The sequence below is a fragment of the Vicia villosa genome, unplaced genomic scaffold (assembly GCF_029867415.1).
Source record: "Vicia villosa cultivar HV-30 ecotype Madison, WI unplaced genomic scaffold, Vvil1.0 ctg.001503F_1_1, whole genome shotgun sequence".
Classification (NCBI taxonomy): Eukaryota; Viridiplantae; Streptophyta; class Magnoliopsida; order Fabales; family Fabaceae; genus Vicia; species Vicia villosa.
In genome coordinates, this window is record NW_026705643.1 from 326,164 (window position 1) to 350,881 (window position 24,718).

Sequence of the window (24,718 nt, forward strand, 5' to 3'; positions counted from 1 at the left end):
GTTTATGTAAAGAAAATGGATTGCGAAAACCTATTTATAGAACTTGTAGAGCAATAAAAAAATAAATACATAGATAAAACTCAGAAAAGAGAGAATTTACATGATTTTGGGTGCATTCACACACACACATATATATATATATATATATATATATATATATATATATATATATATATATATATATATATATATATATATATATATATATATATATATATATATATATATATATATATATATATAAAGAAAAAAATTGAGTTAAAAAAATGTGAGATGCTCGTATAAGGGTGGTGGAAAGAGCATTTTCCTTCTTTAATTGGGCCGGTCCAATTATATATATGTAACCATTACCCAAGGCCTATTTTTTTTATTTAATAAGAAGGACAGCTTAGTAATTTCGCGGGACAAATAGAAACAAAAGAAAACAAGAAAAAGAAAAGAAAATTTGATTCAGAAATCAGATTTAACGGAGCTAGGTTAAAGTTGGTAGAGAAAGTGAGAGAGATTTTCGAGCAGCAATTTCCAAATCGTTACAATGTCAAAGCTTTCGAGCACGTTGACGAACTTGAAGGTAAGAAACCAAACCCTATCTCTATTATCGAATTTTCATTCCTTTACTCTTACGTTCTCTTACCAATTTTCTCACTGTCGTTTGATTCAAGATTGAAACTTCAAATTCAAATTCAAATTCATGTAGTAATTATGAATGTTGTTCGTTCTTTTGATATTGTGTAGTTCATGCAAAGGGCAGCTGCGAGAGAGGAGAAAATTGAGAAAGTTGAAGAAGAGGTTAAACCTGATGTCAGTTTTGGTTCAACCTCAACGGTTTCTAGAAGATGGTACTTTTCTTGCCCAAATTTAAATAATCTGCACTGTTTTCTTATTCTACTGTTGTGAAATTGCGGTGCTATTTAGTAAAAATTGGATTTGTTCCTAAATAGCGGTCATAGCGTAATTAAATTTGAACAGAAATATGCTATTAAGTACATAGTATGAATTTGGATTTATCTTAGTGTTGTTAAATAGTGGCGATATTTAGTGCAAATTGGATTTGTTCTCGAATAGCGGCGGCCATAGAGTAACTGAATTTCTATAGTGATATGGTATTTAGTCCAAAGTGTTGTCAAATAGTGGTTGTAGCGATTTAGTTCAACCGCTTTATTTTGTGATCCACGGTTGACAACGGCGATTTGTCTCCCTCTCTCTCTAATCAAATGTTGACATGCAAGTTTTGTTAATTGAAACTTTATGATTTATTTCTCTCGGGTGAACAAATTTATCTCCTAATGTCCATTTATGTAATGATTTTGGTTTTCTATTGATTACATAGGCTTTTTAGTAGAATGATAATGTTTTTGAAAGTTGAGATTCCTGTTTGTTATAATTTGTAGTATATTGTCATTATTATTATTATTATCTGTTATGGCTTATAGGCTAGCTCTTCAAAGTTCCAAGTTTGAACTTTTCTGCGCTATTTTGATTATAATTATGCAACATGTTTCTCTTGATTGCTGCAAACGGAAAAATTGACTGTATGTTTGTTTCTGAGTTTTTAGATGGTGTGTAGAAATCACTGTTCGAATATGGGATTCTAATGTTCAGTGTTTTAAAATAACTGGTTTACATATCATGATATGGAGTAACCGCGACAAAAACCAATATGCTATTGCAAATTTGCTGCTTAATGCAGTGGCTTTTTGGATATTGATGATAGCGGTTATGGCTTACTTAGCAGAAGCTATTGTTATTTATGCTTATTTCCCTGATAATAACCTTAAAAAATTTCATGAGTTGCACATGACATTTTTTGAAAAATAAAAATAAATTGATGCTGAGTTGGTTATAAGATGGGGTCTTATATAACCATTGACCCCTAAACCCCACAACCTAGGTAACCTGTCATCTATTTTTCTTTACCTATTATCCCTAATTTGATTTATTTTATCTCAGTTTTTTTTTCTTTGTTTTCTTTCATCTATTTCTCAGTTTTTTCCCAAAATATTATCTGTTTATCTTTTATTTGTGTGCAACATGCTTCATATTATGTGTAATGATTTATTTTCAACTGTGTTACAGCTTCTACTATTTGCCCTCTACTTGTCCTCTATTTCCGCAATCCACTATTAATAACATTGATATAGCCTTAAGCTATGAAAGAACGTCTACTAAAATTTAACAATTCTGATATACATAATACAGCTATCTCTTATCTACAATTACTTTCTTCATCTTTTGATTTGTTTTCTATCTCATGGCTTTCGACATATATGTAGTGTGGTCATAGTGGAAGGTGATCCTCATCCCGGAGCATTTAAAGGTCGAATGTCTTTTCAAAGTTTTAATCCAAAAGTTGATGTGAGTTTGAAGATCAAGAATTTAAAAGCCTTTTCTCTATACTTCTAGTCAATTTATAGTGTATTTTTTCTATTGATTTAATTCTAATGCCGTAGCCTTGCCTTTGTAGAAATTAAATGAGGAAGAAGTAGGACTTAATCAGCCCGTAGCCAAAACTAGCATTTCTAAAAATAAAAATGCAAATGTATCTGTTAGGTGGGTTTCTTGTTCTACGCAATGTAGATATCAGATTTAATTCCTTTCTTCCAACAAGGGTCAGAAAATTATCTGTTTATTTTAGTTTCTAATATATTTCATGGATTTTTTTAACATAAATAGACACCTATTGAGAATATTTCCACACACTAAGTGTAAGTTTATTTCTTTTTGTGTTGTTTCAGAGAAAATAACTCTTCAGGAGAAGATACAGAATACGATAACACGAGTGAAAAGAGTAATGGCAGTGTTAAAAGGAAGCAGTCTGAAGTAATTAATGAACAACATTATCCTAACAAATCACCCAAGAATGATCAAGGAAACAAACCGTCATCTTCAAACAATGGTTTGGGCTCTTTCAAAAAACCATCTGTAGATAAGCTAGACTGGAATGTTCTTAGATCATCTGGTGTCAAGCAAAAGAGATGAGTTTGTTGATTGATGTAGTTCATACAAATTAAGATAGGTTTTGTTTTGTCTAAGGCCCCAGGCTTTTATGTCTGTATTTGTTGTTCTATTAGCCTATTTTCTATGAGATTTGACTTCTATATAGCAAGGAGTGTAATTCAAAAGGTAAAGTGTAAGGTTTGAAGTATTTTTACAACATCTAAAGGCTTGAACATTGATTTCAAATGAGGAATCAAATCATTTTCAGTACCATTATGTTATATTTATAGAAATTTGATTTTAGCTATTGTCATACTTAAATCTTAGTGGCTAAAAGGAAATATAATCCATTTTTGGGCTTCTCTTTTTAGCTCCCCCATCCACACCCTCCCATCCCAACACCACCAAAACCTAACTACAGGTTCGCAAGGTCTCCTAAACATCATAAGTGAATCAAAACTCATCATCCTGGTAAATTTTCTTCACATAGCCATAACTATCTAAGCTAATTCTAAATATGTACATAGTTCAAAGTGCTTTTCTGGGATTGTTGAACACAATAAAATCCTACAAGATTGTTCATGAAGATGGAAATAAAGAAGGCACAAAGTACTTTACAAATATATAACTGCTGACTTGTTTCTGCATAGCCAAACTTGGCACCTCAATGAAGGTATGCTTATCTATCAAGTAACTTTTAAGAAGAATACTGTCCATTAGTTCTGTTTTGCCTTTAATGCGTTTCATTGGACTGTTATCTTCTGTATATTGCTTTTTTTTTTAATGTTTTGCTGCAAATTTGTGTTTCACGGAAAAGAGATTCTCATGTTATATCATCTAGCTAGTGAATGAACATCAATATCTGAAATAAAAACTCAATTGGAGAAGGTCCAAAGAGAAATTGTAAATTAGAAGTTCATTACATTTTTTATCAACATATGATAGATACTACATGACACCTTTTGGACTTGAGGTTAAACAGGAACCCAAGCAGAAAAAGCATTCAAAATTCGCCCTTTCCATCCCTGCAAAACCCACTTACCATCCTCATCAACTACAAAATCTTTATGGTATTCCCTCTTCAACATTGCTTTGGTTTCATTCACTAACTTAGAATCTAACCTGATTTGTTTGAACCCTGCTCTCCTGTTCCTGATCTGCCATTGCTTGTAGGTCTCAGGCCTTTCAACTCTCTCTGCACCCTCACAAGCTATTACATTTATAGCATCCCTTCCAAACAACCCTTTCTCAAGCATCGTCCTCTGTGTGTCTTCGCGAGGCACGTTAGCCTCAAACATATCAAACAATGATGAGAAATGGTATAGTGCTTCCTTAAACCGAGTCAGGAAAAACGGTGCACTATAACTTCCATTGACAACTCCATGGAAGAAGATTTTTGGATTAATCTTTTTAATCAACTTCAACACAGCATCTCTTGGACAATTCACTGCCACAGATTCATCAGGAAGGTTTTTCAGTCTATACAAACAGCTAACAAGAGTTGTTTCATTCCTGTCTATCTTTAGATCCTTGAGCCGGATAGTTTCCCATTTCTGTGCAATGCTGTTGTACTCAAACGGGACATTGAACTTCTTGCAGAAGTTTCCTAACCGCCGCCCGGTTTCCTCCACCCTCTCTGCAGGCCTAAATCCTGGCTGAGGAAGGTCAATTCCCGTAATGCGAAGCTTTGGAGGACCGCCATGTCGTGATGAAAGTGATTTGATAAGACATGGCCACTGAAAACCATAGCAAATTCCAAAATCGATAATATGAATGCTGCTCTCGTTCTTCACTACACTGAGAATCGTTTTGGTTAACAACAAATTTGTCATTCTCTGCAAAGGAGACGACGTAACAAATAGTTTGTAAGCTTTCAGCATATCTCCAGCAGTTGCCACATCAAGCGCCTTATAAGAAGGCGTCTCGGCAGCCAATCTGATCTCAAGACCATTAGCAAAGTAATGAGCTAAACGCTGGAGCCCATCCCCATATGGCGTAGAATGTTGCCTAATCTGATTGAGAAGCTCATTTGTATTCCTTTGATCATAGTTCGCTACAGCCTGCGCACATTGAGTTAGCATGGTCCACAAATCCACAGCTGGGGCATTGTTATTTCTAGATACTTTCTTTGAACGTGAACTAGTAGCCGTTGCCTTTCCTACTGAATCAACATTTTGTGATGCTTGATGGTTTTGAGTACTTCCTGTCTGACAAAGAAGTACCTCATCTAATATCTCTGGTGGCTCTAATTCATCAGAGAAGATAGCTGAAACCTTGCTACCTCTTCCCTCTTCTTCATTACAAGTATCATCATTATCATCAGTATTTTTATAACTTCTCTTTTCTCTTGGTACTAATGAAGCTGAAACCTCGGCAACCACCACTGGTTGAATATCATTCCAACTCCTAGTTCCAGTATGAAAATAATTAGCAGCTTGTGACTCGAAGACAATCGGATCAGGTTCTGTCACATAATAGTAGTTTTGTTCTACTAAAGGGGTTTGTATTGGTAATGAAGAAGACTCAATTTCTCCAACAAGATTGACCCAATCAGATTCATACGTGTTATCAGTGGTGCAGCTGCTGCTATTGCTCTCAAAACTAGCGGCGGGACCAAAATTTCCATCGGGGTCAGTGGTATCATCACATGATGAATTAGGATAGCTCTGGCCAAGAACATCATAGAATGATTTTTCAGCAGCTTGGAGTCTTAAACATTCCTGCAACATGCAGGGTTGGCGCTCTAACTCATCTTCTTCATCCATGAGGATGTCAGTTATGTATCTCAGGAAGTTATTAGAATATCTTGACCCTTCTGAGGATTCTTCATTTGAGCTTGTGAAAGATGAAGGTGAAGATGTTGAACTTTCCAACTCAGAACCATCTGTTACTTGGTTTACTGTGTTAGGAACACAAAAATCTGGCAAAAAGGTGTTTGAAGAAAGCATTTTGAAGCAAGACTATTACCAAAACTGAACCAAAAAAATTGAGACTTTTATAATGGATATTTTGGAAGATTGTTTCTGAGAAACCAAGAATATATTTATCTGACTAGGAAAACTTGGATGAATCAACTAAACCAAAGACAAAACAGGAAAAGCAAGATTCAGAAAACTAAATAGCTGATCCTGTTTAGGATAATACCATAATCATATCTAGAATAGATAGAAGAAGAATCAATTAAAGTAAAAATATTATAGACTCTAGTGAATATATCTGGGAACAAACCTAGGAGAAGTTGCTATCTAACAACTGAATAGGAACTAGCATTGTTGGATGATTTGGGGTCAACCCTTTGTTATATAGAATTCATAAATGATTCTTTCTCTATACTGAGGAAGCTTCTAGGAAGGAGGAACATAGTCACCAACTCTTCTTTTTGTATTATTTTATGATAAAGTAATAATAATACAGATTACAGAATGGGTATTGTTTTAAGTATGCATGTACATGACTAGCTGTTACTGTCACACACACGAGAGTGTAGAGTCTTTGATTTTTCTGTATTCTATATAAATAGTCAAAGTTGTACACGTGTCAGATGCAGGTGAATCCTTGTTCCCCAAGTCATTTGTCACAGCCTATTACTAAATCATATACCATGTGCAGTACTAACTACAACTTTGAATTCAATGTGAATGCATTTGAATATGGTTGATGTTTTCTTGGGTCCATTCCATGATGGAGTAGTTAGATTTGTCATCTAATTTATATGCATCTTTTTAACACTTGATGCCAACAACATATCTATCATAGACAACATAAATAGAAATTTCAATGGAAACTTTTTGGACTTTTCTATTCAGAATAGTGTTATGACTTTGTTCATTGTTGGTTTGGATTGACTATCAGTCTATCATGTTAGAAACTTCAACTAATCATGTCCCTTTTATGATTTTTTGTTCATTGTATGATTTGTCCAGATACATGCTACAAATAAAGTTATTTGTTGGGGCTTGCTCTTTTTGTTTTGATTCTCCTTTTTTATGCTAATAAAAGTAGTTTTCCATCTTTACTAGTCCTCCCATGTAACAGTCATTTGAACAAAGACAGTTGACAAAAATGTCTATTAAACCGGGGGCCGACGGAAGTTAAGGTCAGGGTGTGCACAAGTATACTAAAAGTGAACTTAGATCTTTGTTGCATCAATTGTGCAAGTTCGCGAAGAGGCTAGTGGCTCGATTGATGAAAATGGCACTTAGTTTTCCTTGACGCATTCAGTTCTTTTGTTGAGAAAGAAACCAGCAAATGCTCAAAAGAAGGAGGAATTTAGCGAGGCTTCCCCATATTTTGCCACATGTGAGTCCGGTTCTCTAAGGCCGCTTAGATTTTTAGTCACTGATATATTGGTTTTATTCGTCGGACCGTACTTCAACTTCGACTTAAATCATCTTCCAGCAGCTGATTGAAACCAATTCAAAAAACGGGAAATTTTTCAAAGGAAAGGGGAAGAGCCCGACAAAGTAATGATGGATTTGAGAATTAGATCTCGCTGTTATTAAACTTGCTGTATTTGAATTTTATTGAAGGCCTTTTGAGATTGTTCCTACTACTGATATATTATTATTAACTTGAAAATAACTGATCATTAACAACGAGAAAAAGGGTACAAAGCAGTTTTATATAGTTCACATTATTAGCGCTGACTTATTTCTGCATAGCAAAACATGGTACCTCAATGAAGGCATGCTTATCTAACATATAAGGAGAATATTGTTCTTTAGTTCTGTTTTGCCTTTAATGTGTTGTTACTGTCGCCATTTCTTAGTTTCTGTTGTCATTCTGGTATTCTTTTCCTTTTATTACTATTGTCGCTTTTGATGATTAGTAGTAGATTATTGTTTCATAAAAAGCAGATTCTCTTGCTATATCATCTAGGTAGTAATTGAACATCAATATCTGAAATAAAAACTCAAATAGAAAAGGAGAAGTTCATTACATGTTTTTCAAGATATGATACTACAAGATACATTTTGGACATTAGGTTAAGCAGGAACCCAAGCAGAAAAAGCATTCAAAATACGGCCTTTCCATCCCTGCAAAACCCACTTACCATCCTCATCAACTACAAAATCTTTATGGTATTCCCTCTTCAATACTGCTTTCGTTTCATTCACCAACTTAGAATCCAACCTGATTTGCTTGAACCCTGCTCTCTTGTTCCTGATCTGCCATTGCTTGTAGGTCTCAGGCCTTTCAACTCGCTCTGCACCCTCACAAGCTATTACATTTATAGCATCCTTTCCAAACAGCCCTTTCTCAAGCATGAACCTTTGCGTGTCTTCACGAGGCACATTAGCCTCGAACATATCGAACAACGATGAGAAGTGGTAGAGTGCTTCTCGAAACCGAGTCAGAAAAAACGGTGCACTATAACTTCCATTTACAACTCCATGGAAGAAGATTTTTGGATTAATCTTCCTGACCAACTTCAACACAGCTTCTCTTGGACAATTCACTGCCACAGTTTCATCAGGCAAATTTTTCAGTCTGTACAAACAGCTAACAAAAGTTATTTCATTCCTGTCTATCTTTAGATCCTCGAGCCGGATAGTTTCCCATTTCTGTGCAATGCAGTTGTATTCAAATGGAACATTGAACTTCTTGCAGTATTTTTCTAAACGCCGTCCGGTTTCCTCCACCCATTCTGCAGGTCTAAATCCTGGCTGAGGAATCTCAATTCCTGTAATTCGAAGCTTTGCACCAGGCCTTGTTGAAAGTTTTTTGATGAGGCAGGGCCATTGGAAACCATAGCAAATTCCAAAATCGATAATATGAACGCTGCTCTCGTTCTTCACTATACTGAAAATTGTTTCGGTTAACAACACATTTGTCATTCTTTGCAAAGGAGACGCAGTAAAGAAGAGTTTGTAAGCTTTCAACATATCTCCAGCTGTTGCCACTTCAACAGGCACATACGACGGCGTCTCGGCAGCCAATCTGATCTCAAGACCTTGAGCAAAGTAATAAGCTAAACGCTGGAGTCCATCTCCATAAGGTGAAGAGTGTAGCCTAATCTGCTTGAGTAGCTCATTTGTATTCCTTTGATCGTAGCTCGCCACTGCCTGCGCACATTGAGTTAGCATGGTCCACAAATCCACAGCCGCCTCATTATTAGTAGATCCTTTCTTCAAACGCGAACGTCTCACTGTCGCCTTTCCTCCCGAGTCAACATTCTGTGGTGCTTGTTGCTGTTGATGCCTTCCTGTTTGATAACATAGTACCTCATCTAAAATCTCTGGTGGCTCTAATTCATCAGAGAAGTTAGCTGAAAGCTTGCTAACCCTTCCCTCTTGTTCATTATTACAATTATCATCATCACCATCCATCCTATGACTTCTCTTTTCTCTTGTTACTAACGAAGCCGAAGCCGAAACTTCCTCAACCGCAATCACGGGCTGAATGTCATTCCAACTCCAAGTTCCATCTTGAAAACGGCTTGCAGTTTGTGACTCAAGGCTAACTGGATCTGGTTCTATCAAATCATAGTAGTTTTGTTCTACTAAAGGGGTTTGCAGTTGTAACGAAGAAGAGTCGATTTCTCCAACAAGGTTAATCCAATCGGATTCATTCGAGTTATCAGTGGTGCAGCTGCCACCGCTATTGCTCTCAAAACTAACAGTGCGACCGAAATTTCCATCTTGGTCAATGCTTGTGCTATCATTTGATGAAGGATGGTTGTTGTGATCAAGAACATCATAGAATGATTTTTCAGCAGCTTGGAGTCTTAAACATTCCTGCAACATGCAGGGTCTGTTCTCCAACTCATCTTCTTCATCCATGAGTATGTCGCTTATGTATCTGAGGATGTGATTGGAGTATCTTGTCACGTCTAAGGAACCTCCTCCTCCATTTGAGGTTGTGTCAGAAGAAGGTGAAGATGATGATGAATCTTCCAACTCAAAACCATTTGTTTCTGAGTTTACTGTGTTAGGAACACAGAAATCTTGCACAAAGGTGTTTGGAGAAAGCATATTGAAACAAAGGTAATACTCAAAACTGAACCAAAAAATTCAGACTTTTATAGTATAGATGTTTTTGAAGATTGTTTGTTCTTTATAACAAGAACAAGAAGAAAGAAGAAGAAAACAAAAAAAAGAAACAGGAAATGATAGTTTTGGAGAAATCTAGGAAAAGATGCTATCTGACAAGTGAAGTTGAAGTAGCATTGTTGGATGATTTATGGTCATACAATTTGTTATATAGAATTCACAAATGATTCTTTCTTTGCACAATAGGAAGCTGCTGGGAAGGAGGATCATAGCCGCCAAACCCTCCTTTTACATTAATTTAGATGAAAATATATAAGATAAGATATTATGCAGTAGGCCAGTAGTCAAATGTGTGCACGTGTCAGAGGCAGGTGAAGCCTTGTTCCCCAAGTAATTGGTCATAACCTATTACTATATTCATATATCATGTGGAGTATACTAAACTAACTTTAGTTTTGAATTCAATGTGCATGTGATGGATGTTTTGTTGGGTCCCATGATTCCAGTCCATGATAGAGTAGTAATACTTGTCATGTAATATAGTTAAAGAGAAATTTGAATGGGAGAAAGTTTTGTATTAGAATAGTGGTGTTTATGACTTCATTTGTGTTGGTTTGACTACCATGTTTGAAATGTGAAACAATAATGTTCCTTTTATGGATTGATTCATTGTATGATAGTAAAGTTTTATGTCGGGGATTGATCTTTTTGTTTTGATTATATACTTTTTTATGGCAATAACAATGATTTCTCATCTTGACTAGTTTTCCCATGTAACTGTCATTTGAATGGAAGATAAAGCTTTGAAAAATGTGTCTATTAAACTAGGAGCAGACAAAAAAGGACATTTGAAAATTCACTCACATATTGATGACAAAAAAGGATATTTGAAAATTAGGAGATGAAAATTTACTTTTAGTGAGACTAGAAGGAGATTAGTTGTATATATCAACTTGTGTTCATTTAAAGGAGATTAGTTTATATTATTAGCTAACTAACTCTAGAGAGTGCAAGCTAGGAGCAACTTGTATAATTACTTTAATATTTGAATAACCATTTTTTTTAAAAAAATTTCAGAAATAACCAAGATTTCAAAAAAATTACACAAATGTCATTTTTTTTTTAAAAAACACACGTTGTCGCCAGGGGGGGTGGCGACAACACTGGGCCTGCAATGCAGTCGCCAGTGGGCCTGGCGCCCATGTGTTGATTTTAGGTGTTGTCGCCACCCCCCCTGGCGACAACACCCCCCCTTTATTTTTTTTTTCTTTTTTTTTTGTAATTTTTTTTTCTTTAACATTAATTTCACTTAAATTTTTTCAGTATTTTTTTTTTAATAACTACAATTTTGTAATAATTTTTTGTAGTAATTTTCAATATTTTTCAATCTTAGTTTCATTATTTCCACCTAATTTTTTTAATTATTTCCTCTTAATTTTATTCATTGTTTCCTCATAATTATTTCTTTCAATATTAATGTAATTTTTTTCATTATTTCCTCTTAATTTTTTTTCAATATTAATGTAATTTTTTTCATTATTTCCTCTTAATTTTTTTATGGTATTATATTTTAGGTAATTTTTTAGTTTCAAAATTAATGTTTTCGGTACTATTTTCTCTTAAATCTTTGTAAATTTTGTTGGTTCCAAATATGTTCTCCATGGTAATATTTGGTAATTTCTTTCAATATGTACCATGAACTTTTTTTTATTTAGTAATTTTTTTTTTGTGTTGTAACCCATAAAATTTAAAAAAAAAAAAGTTCATTTCATTGAAAAAGTAAATTACATACATCAAGGAAACTAATAACTATGTTGTGGAACTAGATCCACGATTGGGACATTTGGTCCTATTATGTCCTACCTCACGACATATACTACACTTCCTCTGCATTTTTTCAGTTACGTCCATCTCGGTTCTAATACGCCTGCTGTTTGGTCGACCGCTTTTATTCCGACGCATTAAATCGTTATGCCAAACTGTTTCCCCCTCGTACACAGGCCAATATGCTTCCATTGCTACCACCGGGAAGTAATTGTCGTATACGTTGAGCAACGTTGAAACCTTGTAAATTTCTGATACCAAAGATAATGCATCAAAGTGAGTATGTGAACATGCTGCAAGGACATGGGAGCAAGGCATGCGAAATGCTTGAAATTGGCCACAGTCGCACCAACGATCTGGGATATTGACGCGATACTGTTGTCGTGGAAGTCCCTGATTGTGGTCAATTGTTTCCTTTACACTGAAGGTGTGGCCATGACGGTCGAACTCGGTCACCCGATGAGTGTTACCCTTGCCTCTTACACAGGGGTCATGCATGCAATGAATGAGGCAATAATTCTGCACAAGATAGTAACTTTGACATGACTAATGCATGCCACAAGAGATTCTCGTCCCCACCTCTTACACAGGGGTCATGCATGCAATGAATGAGGCAATAATTCTGCACAAGATAGTAACTTTGACATGACTAATGCATGCCACAAAAGATAGGGCTGCATGCATGAAGATAGGGGGAATCGTTGCAGGAATCTATCAGGAATCGTTTCAGGAATCATTACAGGCGCATGCTAGTGTACAGGAACTCGTTTCGGACGCATGCGAAGGACAGAAAACAGATGGGGACCATGTGGGGCCCTGAATTTTATTCTACAAAATTATTGTTTATGTTTTTCCCTTGTAAATGAAACCCTAATTGTCCCTCTATAAATTAGGGTTTCTTGTGTGCATCAGTACAGACACGAAAAAATGAGATCTCGAATAAGGCCAGATGGCACGCACCGGACTACTGATCCTCCGCCACCTGTAAGGCGTTTGGACTATCAACCTCCCATTGTCCGAAGGAACGGTTACGTTATTTTCTCTGCCGTCAAACCTCCCATGCAGGTAATGTTTTGGAACATTCATTCCATGGATCAGCTTAAGAGAACTCTTCTCAGGTTTTTGGAGGGAGAGTGGAGTCCAGGCGAACAAATCAGATCTATCAAGAGACTTAGAACAAGGGGAGGTGTTTTTCTTGAAAGACAGCGTTGGTGGGAGACAATGGAGGACGACATTCAATGCACTCGAATGATGGAGGACAGAGAAGACATTGTCCTAACCGTTGTAATATCCTAGACGTTACAGTTTCTTTATTATTTCAGCTACTTCTGTACCGTCCAATTAAATGCTCTGAGCATATATTAATGAAATGTTTTTTTAAGATTACAAAGTTTCCAATTAGTATTTAAGTTATTAAAAATTAGTATTTAAGTTATTAAAAATTAGCAAAATAAAGGTGTTTCACCGATTATAAATAAAGGTGTGTGTGTGTGTGGAGTTGAAGTACCAACTCTTTCTTCATTCTTACTGCAAACACTGAAAATGAACTCAGTTTGGGCTGTCGTTTTTTTTGAGGAAGGTAGTCACATGCGTGTCTGCCTTAACCCCCATTGGAATTTCCAGAGAATTGTTAGAGCCATCAACACCGGGTTTCGTCAACTAGATGGTCCGACCAGAAAAGTTAAACAGATAGATTACCGTTGTCCATACATTACGTTGACGGATAATAATCCAGAAGGCACCTACATGTATTATTGGGACCGCGTGAAAGACGATGTGGACGTGGATCTAATGTTTTGGACACATAGTGGAGAGGTTAACCGAGGCGTTGAAGATCCACTTGTTCTTGCAGTGATACTCGAGTAGTTTAGATTAAGTGTTGTTGTGTTTGTTGCAATGATCGAGCGTGTACTACAAGTTGTTATGTGTTATTTTCTTAGATGTTTTTAGTTTCTGTGCTGGTTATTGTCAATGTACCTTTTTAATTAATGAATGAATTAATGTTTTCCATAACATATATATATCTGCGCTATTTTAATATAAAAGTCTCAAAAGCTATTATAGTTGTATGTTTTAAATGAATTCACACTAATGATAATGCATGTCACAAATTATGATATGGAATTAAAATCTATTATAACATAACATTTTCAAAATGTAACATAAATATGAAGAGACCAGACTAATGCACGCCATAAGAGAACCTCGTCCCCACCTATTACACAAGGCTAATGCATGCAAGAAATGAACCAATAATTCTGCACAAGTCACTGTATATGACGTGACAAGACTCTGCAGGGAATCTCGTCCCCACCACCGACATGAAGTGACAAGACTCTGCAGGGAATCTGGTCCCCACCACAGACTTGACGGGACAAGGCTCTGCAGGGAATCTCGTCCCCACCACAGACATAAAGTGACAAGACTCTGCAGGGAATCTCGTCCCCACCACCGACATGAAGTGACAAGACTCTGCAGGGAATCTCGTAATAACCTATACATTTTGGCTATAAATATGTTCCCAAACTTGTTCATTTTCTTCATCACCTCTTATACTATCATCAGAGCAACTTAGCATCAGAGCAACTTTGTGTTTCATCATCAACAAACATGTCTCTCCTAACTATGGGTCAAGAGCACCGAGGCACCATTGCAAACATTGCGACCTATGTAAGTTTTAGTAAACACTTAATTTTTTTTACTTAAATTTACTAATTTCAAATACTTATGGGAGGTGTTTTTTTTATAGGATGTCACGAGATTTAGGACCCGTGCTGGTAAGATGATTGCTCCTGACCCTTTGATTGTGGACTACGTTAAACGTGCGGGATTTGGTGAGGTAATGAACTTAACACATACCTCAGTTGATATGAAGTTTATATTAGCATTGTGTGAGCGTTGGAGGCCTGAGACTCATACTTTTCACCTTCCAATGGGTGAATGTACCGTCACTCTAGAGGACGTGTACATGTTGTTGGGTCTCAGAACAAATGGAAAGGCAGTGTATGGAAATGTCCAACAACCAAACGCCCTATGCGTCGAATTGTTGGGTGTGGATTTAATAGAGGGTGAGGGGCAACAAAGGGGTAGGGGCCAAGGTATAAAGCTTGCTGGCCTTCAGGAAGCTTATGTTGGGATTCAATTGGATCAGTTTTCTGACGAAGAAACTATACTGCGGAAAACTAGGATGTATATTATGTTGTTGTTTGGTAGGTTTCTATTTCCCGAAGGCACGGGAAATAGTGTTAATTTTATGTACTTGTGTTTACTTGGGGACATTGATGCAATAAAGACATATAGCTGGGGTTCGGCTGTGTTGGCATACCTATATAGTTCCTTATGCAAATGTGCAAAAAAGGATGTTTGTACATTTAGTGGATGTGCATTCTTGCTACAAACATGGGCATGGTGGAGGATGCCGATATTGGCCCCTGCAAATCCAAACAGTTACGCCTTCCCTTACGCTTCAAGGTAACGTTTGGATCTTATTTTAATTATTGCTTTTTATTCCATCATCATTGTAACTATATTGATTTATATCTTTTAATGTGTTTAGGTTCAATGCACTCGGAATGGATTGGTCCAAAACGCCTGATTCCAAAATCATTTTCTACCGCCAGCTATTAGATCGACTAGGACCCCAAGAAGTAATACCTCTAAAAATGTCCATTTTCTAAATATATTTTTAAAAATAACTATCTTCTATATTCTGAAATTAATATTATTTGCTTTGCAGTTTATTTGGCGTCCTTACTTGGAATTGGACCACGTACCCGACCTTGACGAGGCGGCTATTTGGACAGCAAAATCACCCATCATACGGTTCACCACTGTGGAGATGCACCCGAGTGACCGTGTGAAGCTCCAATTCGGCATGCATCAAGGTATCCCTGACCCACCTGAGCCTGACTGTTTGGGACGTTGGCATCTTGCGAAGGTTAGCGAACAGTGGTACGTACAAAATTACAAGTCCTTTGCCATAGAGCAGCGTAAAATATGGGCTCGTCGATCAAAAACGGTTCTAGAATTTCCTGTGGCGCCGGGAGAAATGAAGCCAACTGTCGAGTATGTAAACTGGTACAGGACCGTCACAAATCCAGAAATGATTGTGTCTGCCCCTTTCTATTTAGCTGACCCGCGAGCACAACCTCCATATTTTGGAGGACAACAACAACCACCACCAAATTACCACCAACAACAACAACACCCACCGCCACCAAATTACCAACAACAACAACAACCACCACCAAATTACCAACAACAACATTACCCACAACAACACCAACAACAACAACAACAACAAAGTTACCACCAACAACCAATGCAACCACAAACACCTTTTTACCAACAACATTCCCAACAACTCCACCCGTTTTTTTCATCCCAAACTCAACCACAAAATCAAGAATTCCATGCAGGGAGCTCTTCTAGATCACATTTTCAGGAATTCCATGCGGGGGGCTCTTCAAGATCACCACCAATGACCCCCGACATGGGCATAGAAGAAGAATACCCGCAATACACCACATTCGACCAACACACATCACAGTACCCCAGCCAACAATTTGACTTCAACACACCGCCACAACCATTGTATTTTAACCAAACCGGATCCACCACCGACTTCCAAAACTTCCAGGCTGCACCCACTAGGAGAAATTTTAACCCGCCTAGACACAGCTTCGACAGCGCCGCGGGCACCCGCCTATCATATGGAGGGAATTCTATAGGTCAAGATGTTGAAGACCCAGGTTTCATTCAGGGACCGTCGACTATGGCACAAGACGTACCAAATAGAGGGGGGCGTCGTCGCGGGAATAGGGGGGCATTACCAACTCGTGACCCATCTACACGACCCATTCGACAACCTCAGTGTGGATCGTACCATGGTCCACGTGGCGCGCAATAAGATTTTTATTTGTATCTTGAATGTATTTTGTAATGTTTTTAATTATAATGTATTTGTATCGTTAATGTTTTTTGAAATGTCTTTAATTTTAATGTATTTCTATCGTCAATGTATCGTTATTGTATCTTAATATATAATTATTTTAACGAATGTCCAACTTATATTTTAATGTATTTAATATTTTTTAAAATAATATTATTTTTTTTCAATATTATATAATCTTAAAATTTATTTTATAATATAAATATAACATTGTTTTACTAACCAACTTCACAACTATATTAACCACAAAAATATAAGTTATTGATTAATTATTTTACTTATAATTCATTAACTACTTCCACTACTTCATTGACCAATAAAATATATATTATTAACCATGTTCAGAAACTAAATTATAAATAAGTTAATTAACATTTATATTCCAAAAATAATTTTAACAAGATAGATAAAAAAAACAATATAAAAAATTTATTGAAAAATTGTTGTTAAAAAAAAAACTAAAAAAAAAAACTAACAAAAATTATTAAAACATTGTAGTTATTAAAAAAAAATACTGAAAAAAATTAGGAGGACAATATGTTAAAGAAAAAAAAATTACAAAAAAAAAAAGAAAAAAAAAATAAAGGGGGGGTGTTGTCGCCAGGGGGGGTGGCGACAACACCTAAAATCAACACATGGGCGCCAGGCCCACTGGCGACTGCATTGCAGGCCCAGTGTTGTCGCCACCCCCCCTGGCGACAACGTGTGTTTTTTAAAAAAAAAATGACATTTGTGTAATTTTTTTGAAATCTTGGTTATTTCTGAAATTTTTTTTAAAAAAATGGTTATTCAAAAAAAAAATTCTTAATATTTCAGGTTTTTTCTAAGAATAAAACTATATCAAGGTTGATTTTCAATTACTACTATTTACCAAAATTTGTTTTTTTTTATAAAAAAAATATGGAGATACGTAGACACCACTCTTGCAACCACTTTAAAAAAGTTGTAGTAAATTGAATCATAGAGGTTTTAATTAGATATAAAGTGATTATTACAATTATTAGTAGGCATAACAAAATTCGTATCTAAGACCAGTGGTATCCGTTTGAACTTACTCTAAGTTTGATAGAGAAAATTTGTTTTGATTAGATTCAAGTTTAAGTTTGGGTTTCCTTCATTTTCAAAAGGTGGGGACGAGACGAATAATTGTGATACTAGTACCTATCTTAAATCGTCTCTGAATCCTTCTGTTGATAATTTAAAATATTAATTCTTTGCTTAATAGGTTAGTAATTTTGTTTGTAATTTATTATTTAAAAAATTTCAAGATAGTTTTGATATACTATTTATATGTAAATGTTTGTTAGAGTTCAGATCATGTTATGGATTTGGAGAAATAAACTGTTTCATTTAAAAAAATGAGTTCGATGTAGGGAAGGGTGAGGCAAGGATCCCCGAACCTGTTTAGGATAAATTTTCGGTTCAATTATTTATCCTCATTGAAGATCGGGGAAGATTCAGTCAGACATGTTTTTGAATGTGTTCATTATGGACAACAATGCAAAACAAAAAAATATTGCCTACCATTGTTTAAAATTGTTGGTAAAACATTAACAACGTTAGCGTTAGATATGTTTTAGTTGTATTTGCTTATATGGGCTATCAACGGACAATTTTTTTTCTTCGGTATTTAAAAAAGGTAAAAGAATTGTTTATTAATTTTGTATTTTCAGAGACGACTAATTTGTTTTGTCGATTTCACATGGACATAAATTGGTGTAAAATATATATAATATGTTTTGAAGGATATGAGAGAGTCAATAATTGGACGGTGGCGAATTGTTGTATGCAAGGTTATTAAAGTCCCGATATTAAACTTAAATTCTATAGATTTTACATTTTTAGGTCAGCATTTCATGTTAACTTTTAGGTAAAAATGTTTTATGTAAAGTCGTATCCTAGGACGACTTTAAACAATTTAAATCGCTTTGAAATAAGTGAAATTGTGTAAAATCGTTGAATTTTACTCTATTATTCTATTTTACTTATTTTTTGTCAAATTTTAAAAAATTTAATTTATATTTTGCCCCATGAAAACTTCTATCACGCTTTTTTTATTTATATTAAACGACTTCTCCCACGCATATTTGAGAGAGAAATAGTAGATCAGAGCAATGAAAGGTTATGAATTCTAACGTCACATTTACAACGAGCATCCAACGCTAAAATTTCATTAACACCGTTAGCATCTGATGTCAAAATGAGGTTAACAAAGAAAGAAACTAGAAATATGGAACCACTTGAATTTGTTGATATTGAATCTGATGATAAATTTTTAACTATCTCTAATGGACATGCTAACAATGATGCTGAGAATGTGCAACAACCTTCAATATGAAGTTAGTATAAGTTGTGAAACTGCTGGTTTAAGCAATCCTCCAACTTCACCTTCAAATAATTTTTTCTTTGTTTCTAAAACTGAAGAACATTTATCATCAGGAGATGAATTTGATTAAGTTAAAGATGAAGACACTGAAGAAGATTTGATGAAGATGAAGTTGTAGAATGATTGAACTTTCAATTAATTGAACATGAAGATGAAGACACTTGTTATCTTTTGAAATAGAGAAACTTATAAAACTCTTGTTTTTTGGATAATCTTTTGGATGTTACTTTTTATGATATAGTGAGTAATTTATGTAGTTTTATACAAGTTTATTATATTACACTTTATTATTATGATGGTTTTGTGTGTGTATATATATATAAATTAAATATTATTTTAATATAAAAGATAAATTTTACAAATTTATATTTTTAGGTAAAACAAATTAAAGTAAAAACTTGATTATGATAACCTTGGTTATATGCTCCTTTGAATAAGTGGAGTATTAACATTGGTTGCAATAGTTTGAACAAACATGTTTTTTTTAGCCTATTGTTGGTTATGCGAACGAGACATAGTTTACTCCTCATAGAAAAATATTTGTTGGAACATGGATCAATTGGATGATACATTTGAGGAACACAATGACTAATAGGTATGATTAATAGTTTTTGAAATTTGAATTTCATCATTGGTATTTAATATTGCATTGAATTCAATTTTATATGATATTATTTTTCTTATTAGGTTTTATTAGGTTTGTGTCTGCTCATTGAAAATTGAAGTAGCGGTTGAAACACAATAAATATGAGTTGTTCAAATTTCGAGAGAATATGCATGAAAATATAAAGTTACAATTTGGAAACATTAAAGCTTCATTGAATAAGAGTTTTTCGCGAAGTTGGACACTCCCACACTAATCTATTTTATGAGAATTTGAGTGAATTTGTAACGAGAGCTGATTTGAGACACATGCCGAGGAGTTTGAGATAGTTGCGAATGTGGGAACCAACTAGCTTATATGTGGTTATACTCTCATAATAACATATGAGATGTTTTATACTTTTTAGTTAGGAATATACTATATAATAAGTAATGTGTTGTTACCATTAGATTTTGTTTAAATTCAGTAGATAAAATTAAACATGACAGGTCAATAGGAGATAGACTGATGCAATTCAAGCATTGTGGAAACAATTTCAGACACTTGATATTGTTGAAAAAAATAACATTGAAAATTAAGGTTAGTGATCTTTCTTATCTAGTTACGAATTTTATGTGACCATCGTCTAATTAAGTTAAAACTAATGGAGAAGTGAAGAAAGGCATGACGTCAAAGGGACATGATGAGTATCAGTATCCGTCATTAGAATGAGCATGTTAACAAGGAATATTCTAATTATCGAGGATTATCGAAGAGACCTTGTAAACAACTATCTCAACTAGGAGAAAATCAACCCTTAGTTCTCTCAAAAGAAACTGATCGTACCTGATCAGAAGAGTCGTCAAGGCCTGCTCGGATGCTGGGTCTTCGTGAAGTGAGAGGGGGGTGTACCTGCAAGGTACTCCGATGCCAAAGTGAGTAGAGGAGCAAAGGAGAGCAAGTACTAGCTAAGGTTAGAAGAGAATTGAATACCTGACCCTCTACTGAGAGAGGGTATTTATAGCCCCCAGCGCTGGGCCATGATCACGCTAGTGGGCTGGATTCCCAGGCCCAACTAGGAGACTGCCAGGTTTCCTGGGAGGAAATATCGGAGGTGCGTGATGCCCTATGTCCTGGTTAACCGCTCCGGAATCCAAGGGAGACGCGGTCTTATAGGGGCCACGTGGACTCCGTAGTATTCGGAGGATTGGATATGAAGGAGTCCTGCGAGGAGCAGGGTCCTCGGCGAGGAGAGCGCTCGCGGAGAGCAGGGTCCTCGGCAGGGATGTCAGCGGGGAGCACCCATGCCGAGCAAGGAGGTGACGAGCACCATTTCACATGGTGGAGGGTGCAACCTGGTTTGGGCCTCGAAGGTCCAGTGGGCCGAAGCTGTATTGGGCCTAATTCTTGGCCCAGTCCAGAACAGGAGCCCCCCAAGTTGGAGTCTTCTGGTCAAGAGGCTGCGACTTTGTTGATGCTCGGCTAAGCGACGATGTGCGTCCTCGGTGGGGTAGGCACTCGTCGGGTGGGTCTGCCTGGACGGGCATGTCTTCGGGAGTCCGAGCAGAAAGGTGCGCGCGTGACGCACGTGCTGACGTGGCATAGGTAATGATTGCCTAGGGGCTAGGTGGCGGCGCATGGGAGGCAGTGTCAGACGGCGCGACGTTTCGTCTCCCGAGCTTTTCCCTATAAAAAGGGGGTGAATCCCCTCATTTTAAACATTTTCTCTCTCTCTCTCCGCGTGCTCGGCTTCTAAAAACGCTCCTCGGAGGTAGCTAATCATCTTTGCAGTTCGTGACAACCCGGGTTCCCGCCGAGGATTTCAATCCGACCACCCTCGTCATGTCATCATCAGGTATGTTCACGAATCACTTGCCGTTTTTATGTTTTGCCTTGCTGTTTCGAGAGCAAGCGGCCTTCTGCCGTTATTGCTGTCCTCGCCACCTACGTCGGCTGAGTCCTGCATAGTCGGCGCTCCTTCTTCGGGTTATCCAAGCGATGCCCGGGGTTGAGCCTGTAGGCTAGAGGTCCGGGGGTTGCTTCCACTTTTTGTTAAGTTTTTTGGCGTGGGTCCTCGGCTGACGAATGGGCGTATCCTCGATGAGGGGTTTAGCCGGGGGCTCTTCGCTCCTGCTCTACCCTTTCGCTTGTGTTGCGGAGGAAGGGTGGATTTGATGAACCGTCGAATTCATTTTTTCCTTCTGCATGCAGGTGAATCTGATTCGAGTGCCAGCTCGGGGTCTAGTTCAGAGTCCGCTAGTAGCTCTGATGTTGAAATAATCGAGGTCCAAAGTACCCCGCCTGCGACTGCTGCCGAGGAGGATCGAGAAAATTCCCTTGAAGCCGAGGGGGGCGTTTCTCCCATGCCGCTCTTCGATTATGATTGTCCCCATGAGACGAGATGGGTAGCCGACGAACCGCTGGCGGTGGTGTCTCGGTATACTGAATCATTGCACGGGGCTCACCGAGAGGTTGAAATTCGTGGTGACGGTGAAGAATTGAATTACCAAGTAGGCTGCCCGTCTCCGGAGGAGCGTATCTGCTCTCGTTTTGACGGGGACGACTTTGCCATGTATGAGTACGTGTTCAAGGAGCTCGGCTTCCGCCTTCCTTTCAGCGGCTTCCAAGTTTCTCTGTTGGCGTCCCTTGCTTTGTCCCCATCCCAGCTTCACCCGAATGCATTTGCCTTCATGAGGGCGTTCGAGATTGTCTGTGACTTCTTAGGTGTCGGGGCCACGACCGCCTTGTTCGGACGTTGTTTCCGGGTACAGAGGCAGGCGGCTGACGGGCGCTATAGCTGGGTTTCTTTCAGGAATGCCGAGCGGAAGCTTTTCAAAATGCACACCGATTTCGTCAAGGATTTCAAGGATCGATACTACCTTGTCCGGCCGCACAGCCCGGCTGCGTACGCGACTTTGACCGACGTAGTGGAAGCTCGGGATTCAGACGGTGTATTGGTCCGGGATGAAAATGGGGAGGTAGTACAGGAGTTTTGTACGGTGTTCCCTTTCTTCTGGTGGAAGGGTCACTTCTCAGCTCCCCCCAAGAATTATGCTTGGGAGGACGAGGATTTGGACGAGCAGGACATGGCCTCTTACTCGGTTCTGTGCAAGTATGTGGACAGTTTTACTATGTCGCAATGGGTGACGAAGGACGGGAACCCCGTTTTAGGTGAGGACGGCGTGCCGATAGTGGAGGCCCGTGGAATCAACGTCAAGGCCTTGCTATCCTGTAAAACTGCCGAGGAGATGCACGCGCTGTTAGGTCATGCTCGGGTGTTCGTCTTGCCTTTCTGTTAATTTTTTGGTGTCTTTACTAACTTGTTTCGTTTTTCCTTGCAGAGGCCATGCCAAAGAAAGAAGACAAAATACTGAAAATGGTGACCCAAGACGCGAGGAAGCTCCGGCAGCAGCAGAAGAAGAAAGGCCGAGGGGCAGCTGCGGGCGATCAGTCGGGTTCGGTTGGATCTCCCCGGGTGCTTGTGGAGGGTGAAAGGTCTCCTAAGAGGCCTCGTCCTTCCGAGATGAGCCGCGAGGAGGGGTCTACTCGGAGGTCCGACCGTACCTTTGTGCTGCCTCCCTGCTTTAAGGACGGGGGTTACTTTGATAGGGTTCCCATGGCCACTTCTCCGGATGAGGCTCGTCGGGTAGATTCTATGGATTCCCCTGCTCTTCTCAAGCAACTGGCGAGCGATGGCGCCGCCGTCATGAGGGTCTTGGAGATGACCCAAGTGTTGGCCAGCCGAAGCTCGATTTCTCCCGAGGAGCTACGTAAAGCTGAGTCGGAGATGAAAAAGGCCGTGGAGGATGCCAATCGGTTGAAGGCTGATAGGGAGAAGCTGAAGAAGAAAGTTGATGAGGCCCTGAAGCAGAAGGACGAGGAGATCGAGGCGGAGAAGAAGAAGGTTGCTGATCTTCAGCGGGAGTGGGCACCGTTGGACGAGGAGTTCCCCGATGTGGCGGTGCTGAAGTCTCGGGCGGAGTTTGTCGAGAAGATAAACGAGATGAAGTTGAGTCTTGCCGAGATGGCTGAAGCGGGGTTTGACTGCGCAGTTCGGCAGTTGAGGGTTCTGAACCCCGGCCTAAAGGAAGACAACATCGGGGTCTCGTCGAGGATTGTTGATGGGGCCATGGTGCCTGAGTCTCCCGGGGACGATGAATGATCAATCTTTTTTAGTTGTTGGGCCTGCGTGCCTGTCTTTGTCGGCCTGCGTGCCGTTTTATTTTGTATGTTGGGGCCTGCGTGCCCGTCATTTTTTGTAACTTCTGGATATCGCCGGCCAATTTGGTCGGCCTTTAATATTATTCCTTTGCTTTCGGTGATTGGTGTTTCAAATGCTTTGCTATTGCATGTTCGTTGATGTTTGATAACTGTGCTCGAGTTTTGCTTGTCCCGAGGAGGTATTCTGATACTTAGAAATATTTTTGTATGTTTGTTGGGTTGGACTATGCTCGGCCTAGATTGTCTTCCGGGTGTGAGGGGTACAACCCGGTTGCGCAGAGCAGGTGTGCGCTATAAGCGAGTACGAGGCCGTGGTCGGGGCCAAGTGCTCGCGGCGTGAACGTTCCCATCGCGAGCTGAGGTTCTGCCTTGCAGGTACTGCCACGGTGGGTCTAGGTGTAGAGCCCCCCGTGTGGCCGGTCCTGTTCCTTGGTGGATGGATCCGACGATTGTTGTCATGGAGTGATCGCGCTCGTACCACGGCGCGAGTCCGTTCCCGGGGTGCTCCTCGCGTTGGGAGGGGACGACCGGGGTGCGTTGGTGGCTTCTAGCTGTAATAACGTCTGAGTTTTTCAGCGTTCCATGGTCGAGCAAGTCTTTCGCCGAGGAGGTTCTCGAGGTAATAAGCCCCGTTCCATGGTCGAGCATGTTTCTGCGGAGCACTAGGGCGCCGACCTCGAACTCGCGCTTGATAACTTTGGTGTTGTGCCGAAGAGCTATCTGTTGTTTTAATTTGGCTTCTCGGAGGGAAGACCCTGCTCGGATCTCTTCGACTAGGTCGAGTTCTTCCCTCATGGCTTCGTCGTTGAGCTCTTCCTCGAGGG

General features: G+C 38.5%; 3 protein-coding genes across 3 annotated transcripts; 1 reads left to right on the forward strand and 2 right to left on the reverse strand.

Moving 5' to 3' along the window:
• Positions 1–416: 416 nt before the first annotated feature.
• Positions 417–3,207, forward strand: LOC131635540 (uncharacterized). The gene is made up of 5 exons (XM_058906166.1): positions 417–571; positions 736–839; positions 2,274–2,355; positions 2,465–2,550; positions 2,736–3,207. The coding sequence occupies exons 1-5, from the start codon at positions 536–538 to the stop codon at positions 2,977–2,979; spliced, it is 552 nt and encodes a 183-aa protein (XP_058762149.1). The 5' UTR covers positions 417–535; the 3' UTR covers positions 2,980–3,207.
• Positions 3,208–3,332: 125 nt separating this feature from the next.
• Positions 3,333–6,341, reverse strand: LOC131635539 (scarecrow-like protein 11). Its single transcript, XM_058906165.1, has one exon. The coding sequence runs from the start codon at positions 5,883–5,885 to the stop codon at positions 3,912–3,914; it is 1,974 nt and encodes a 657-aa protein (XP_058762148.1). The 5' UTR covers positions 5,886–6,341; the 3' UTR covers positions 3,333–3,911.
• Positions 6,342–7,833: 1,492 nt separating this feature from the next.
• On the reverse strand, positions 7,834–10,198 carry LOC131635538 (scarecrow-like protein 11). The gene has a single exon (XM_058906164.1). It carries the CDS (start codon positions 9,909–9,911, stop codon positions 7,923–7,925), a length of 1,989 nt encoding a protein of 662 aa, XP_058762147.1. The 5' UTR covers positions 9,912–10,198; the 3' UTR covers positions 7,834–7,922.
• Positions 10,199–24,718: the final 14,520 nt, after the last annotated feature.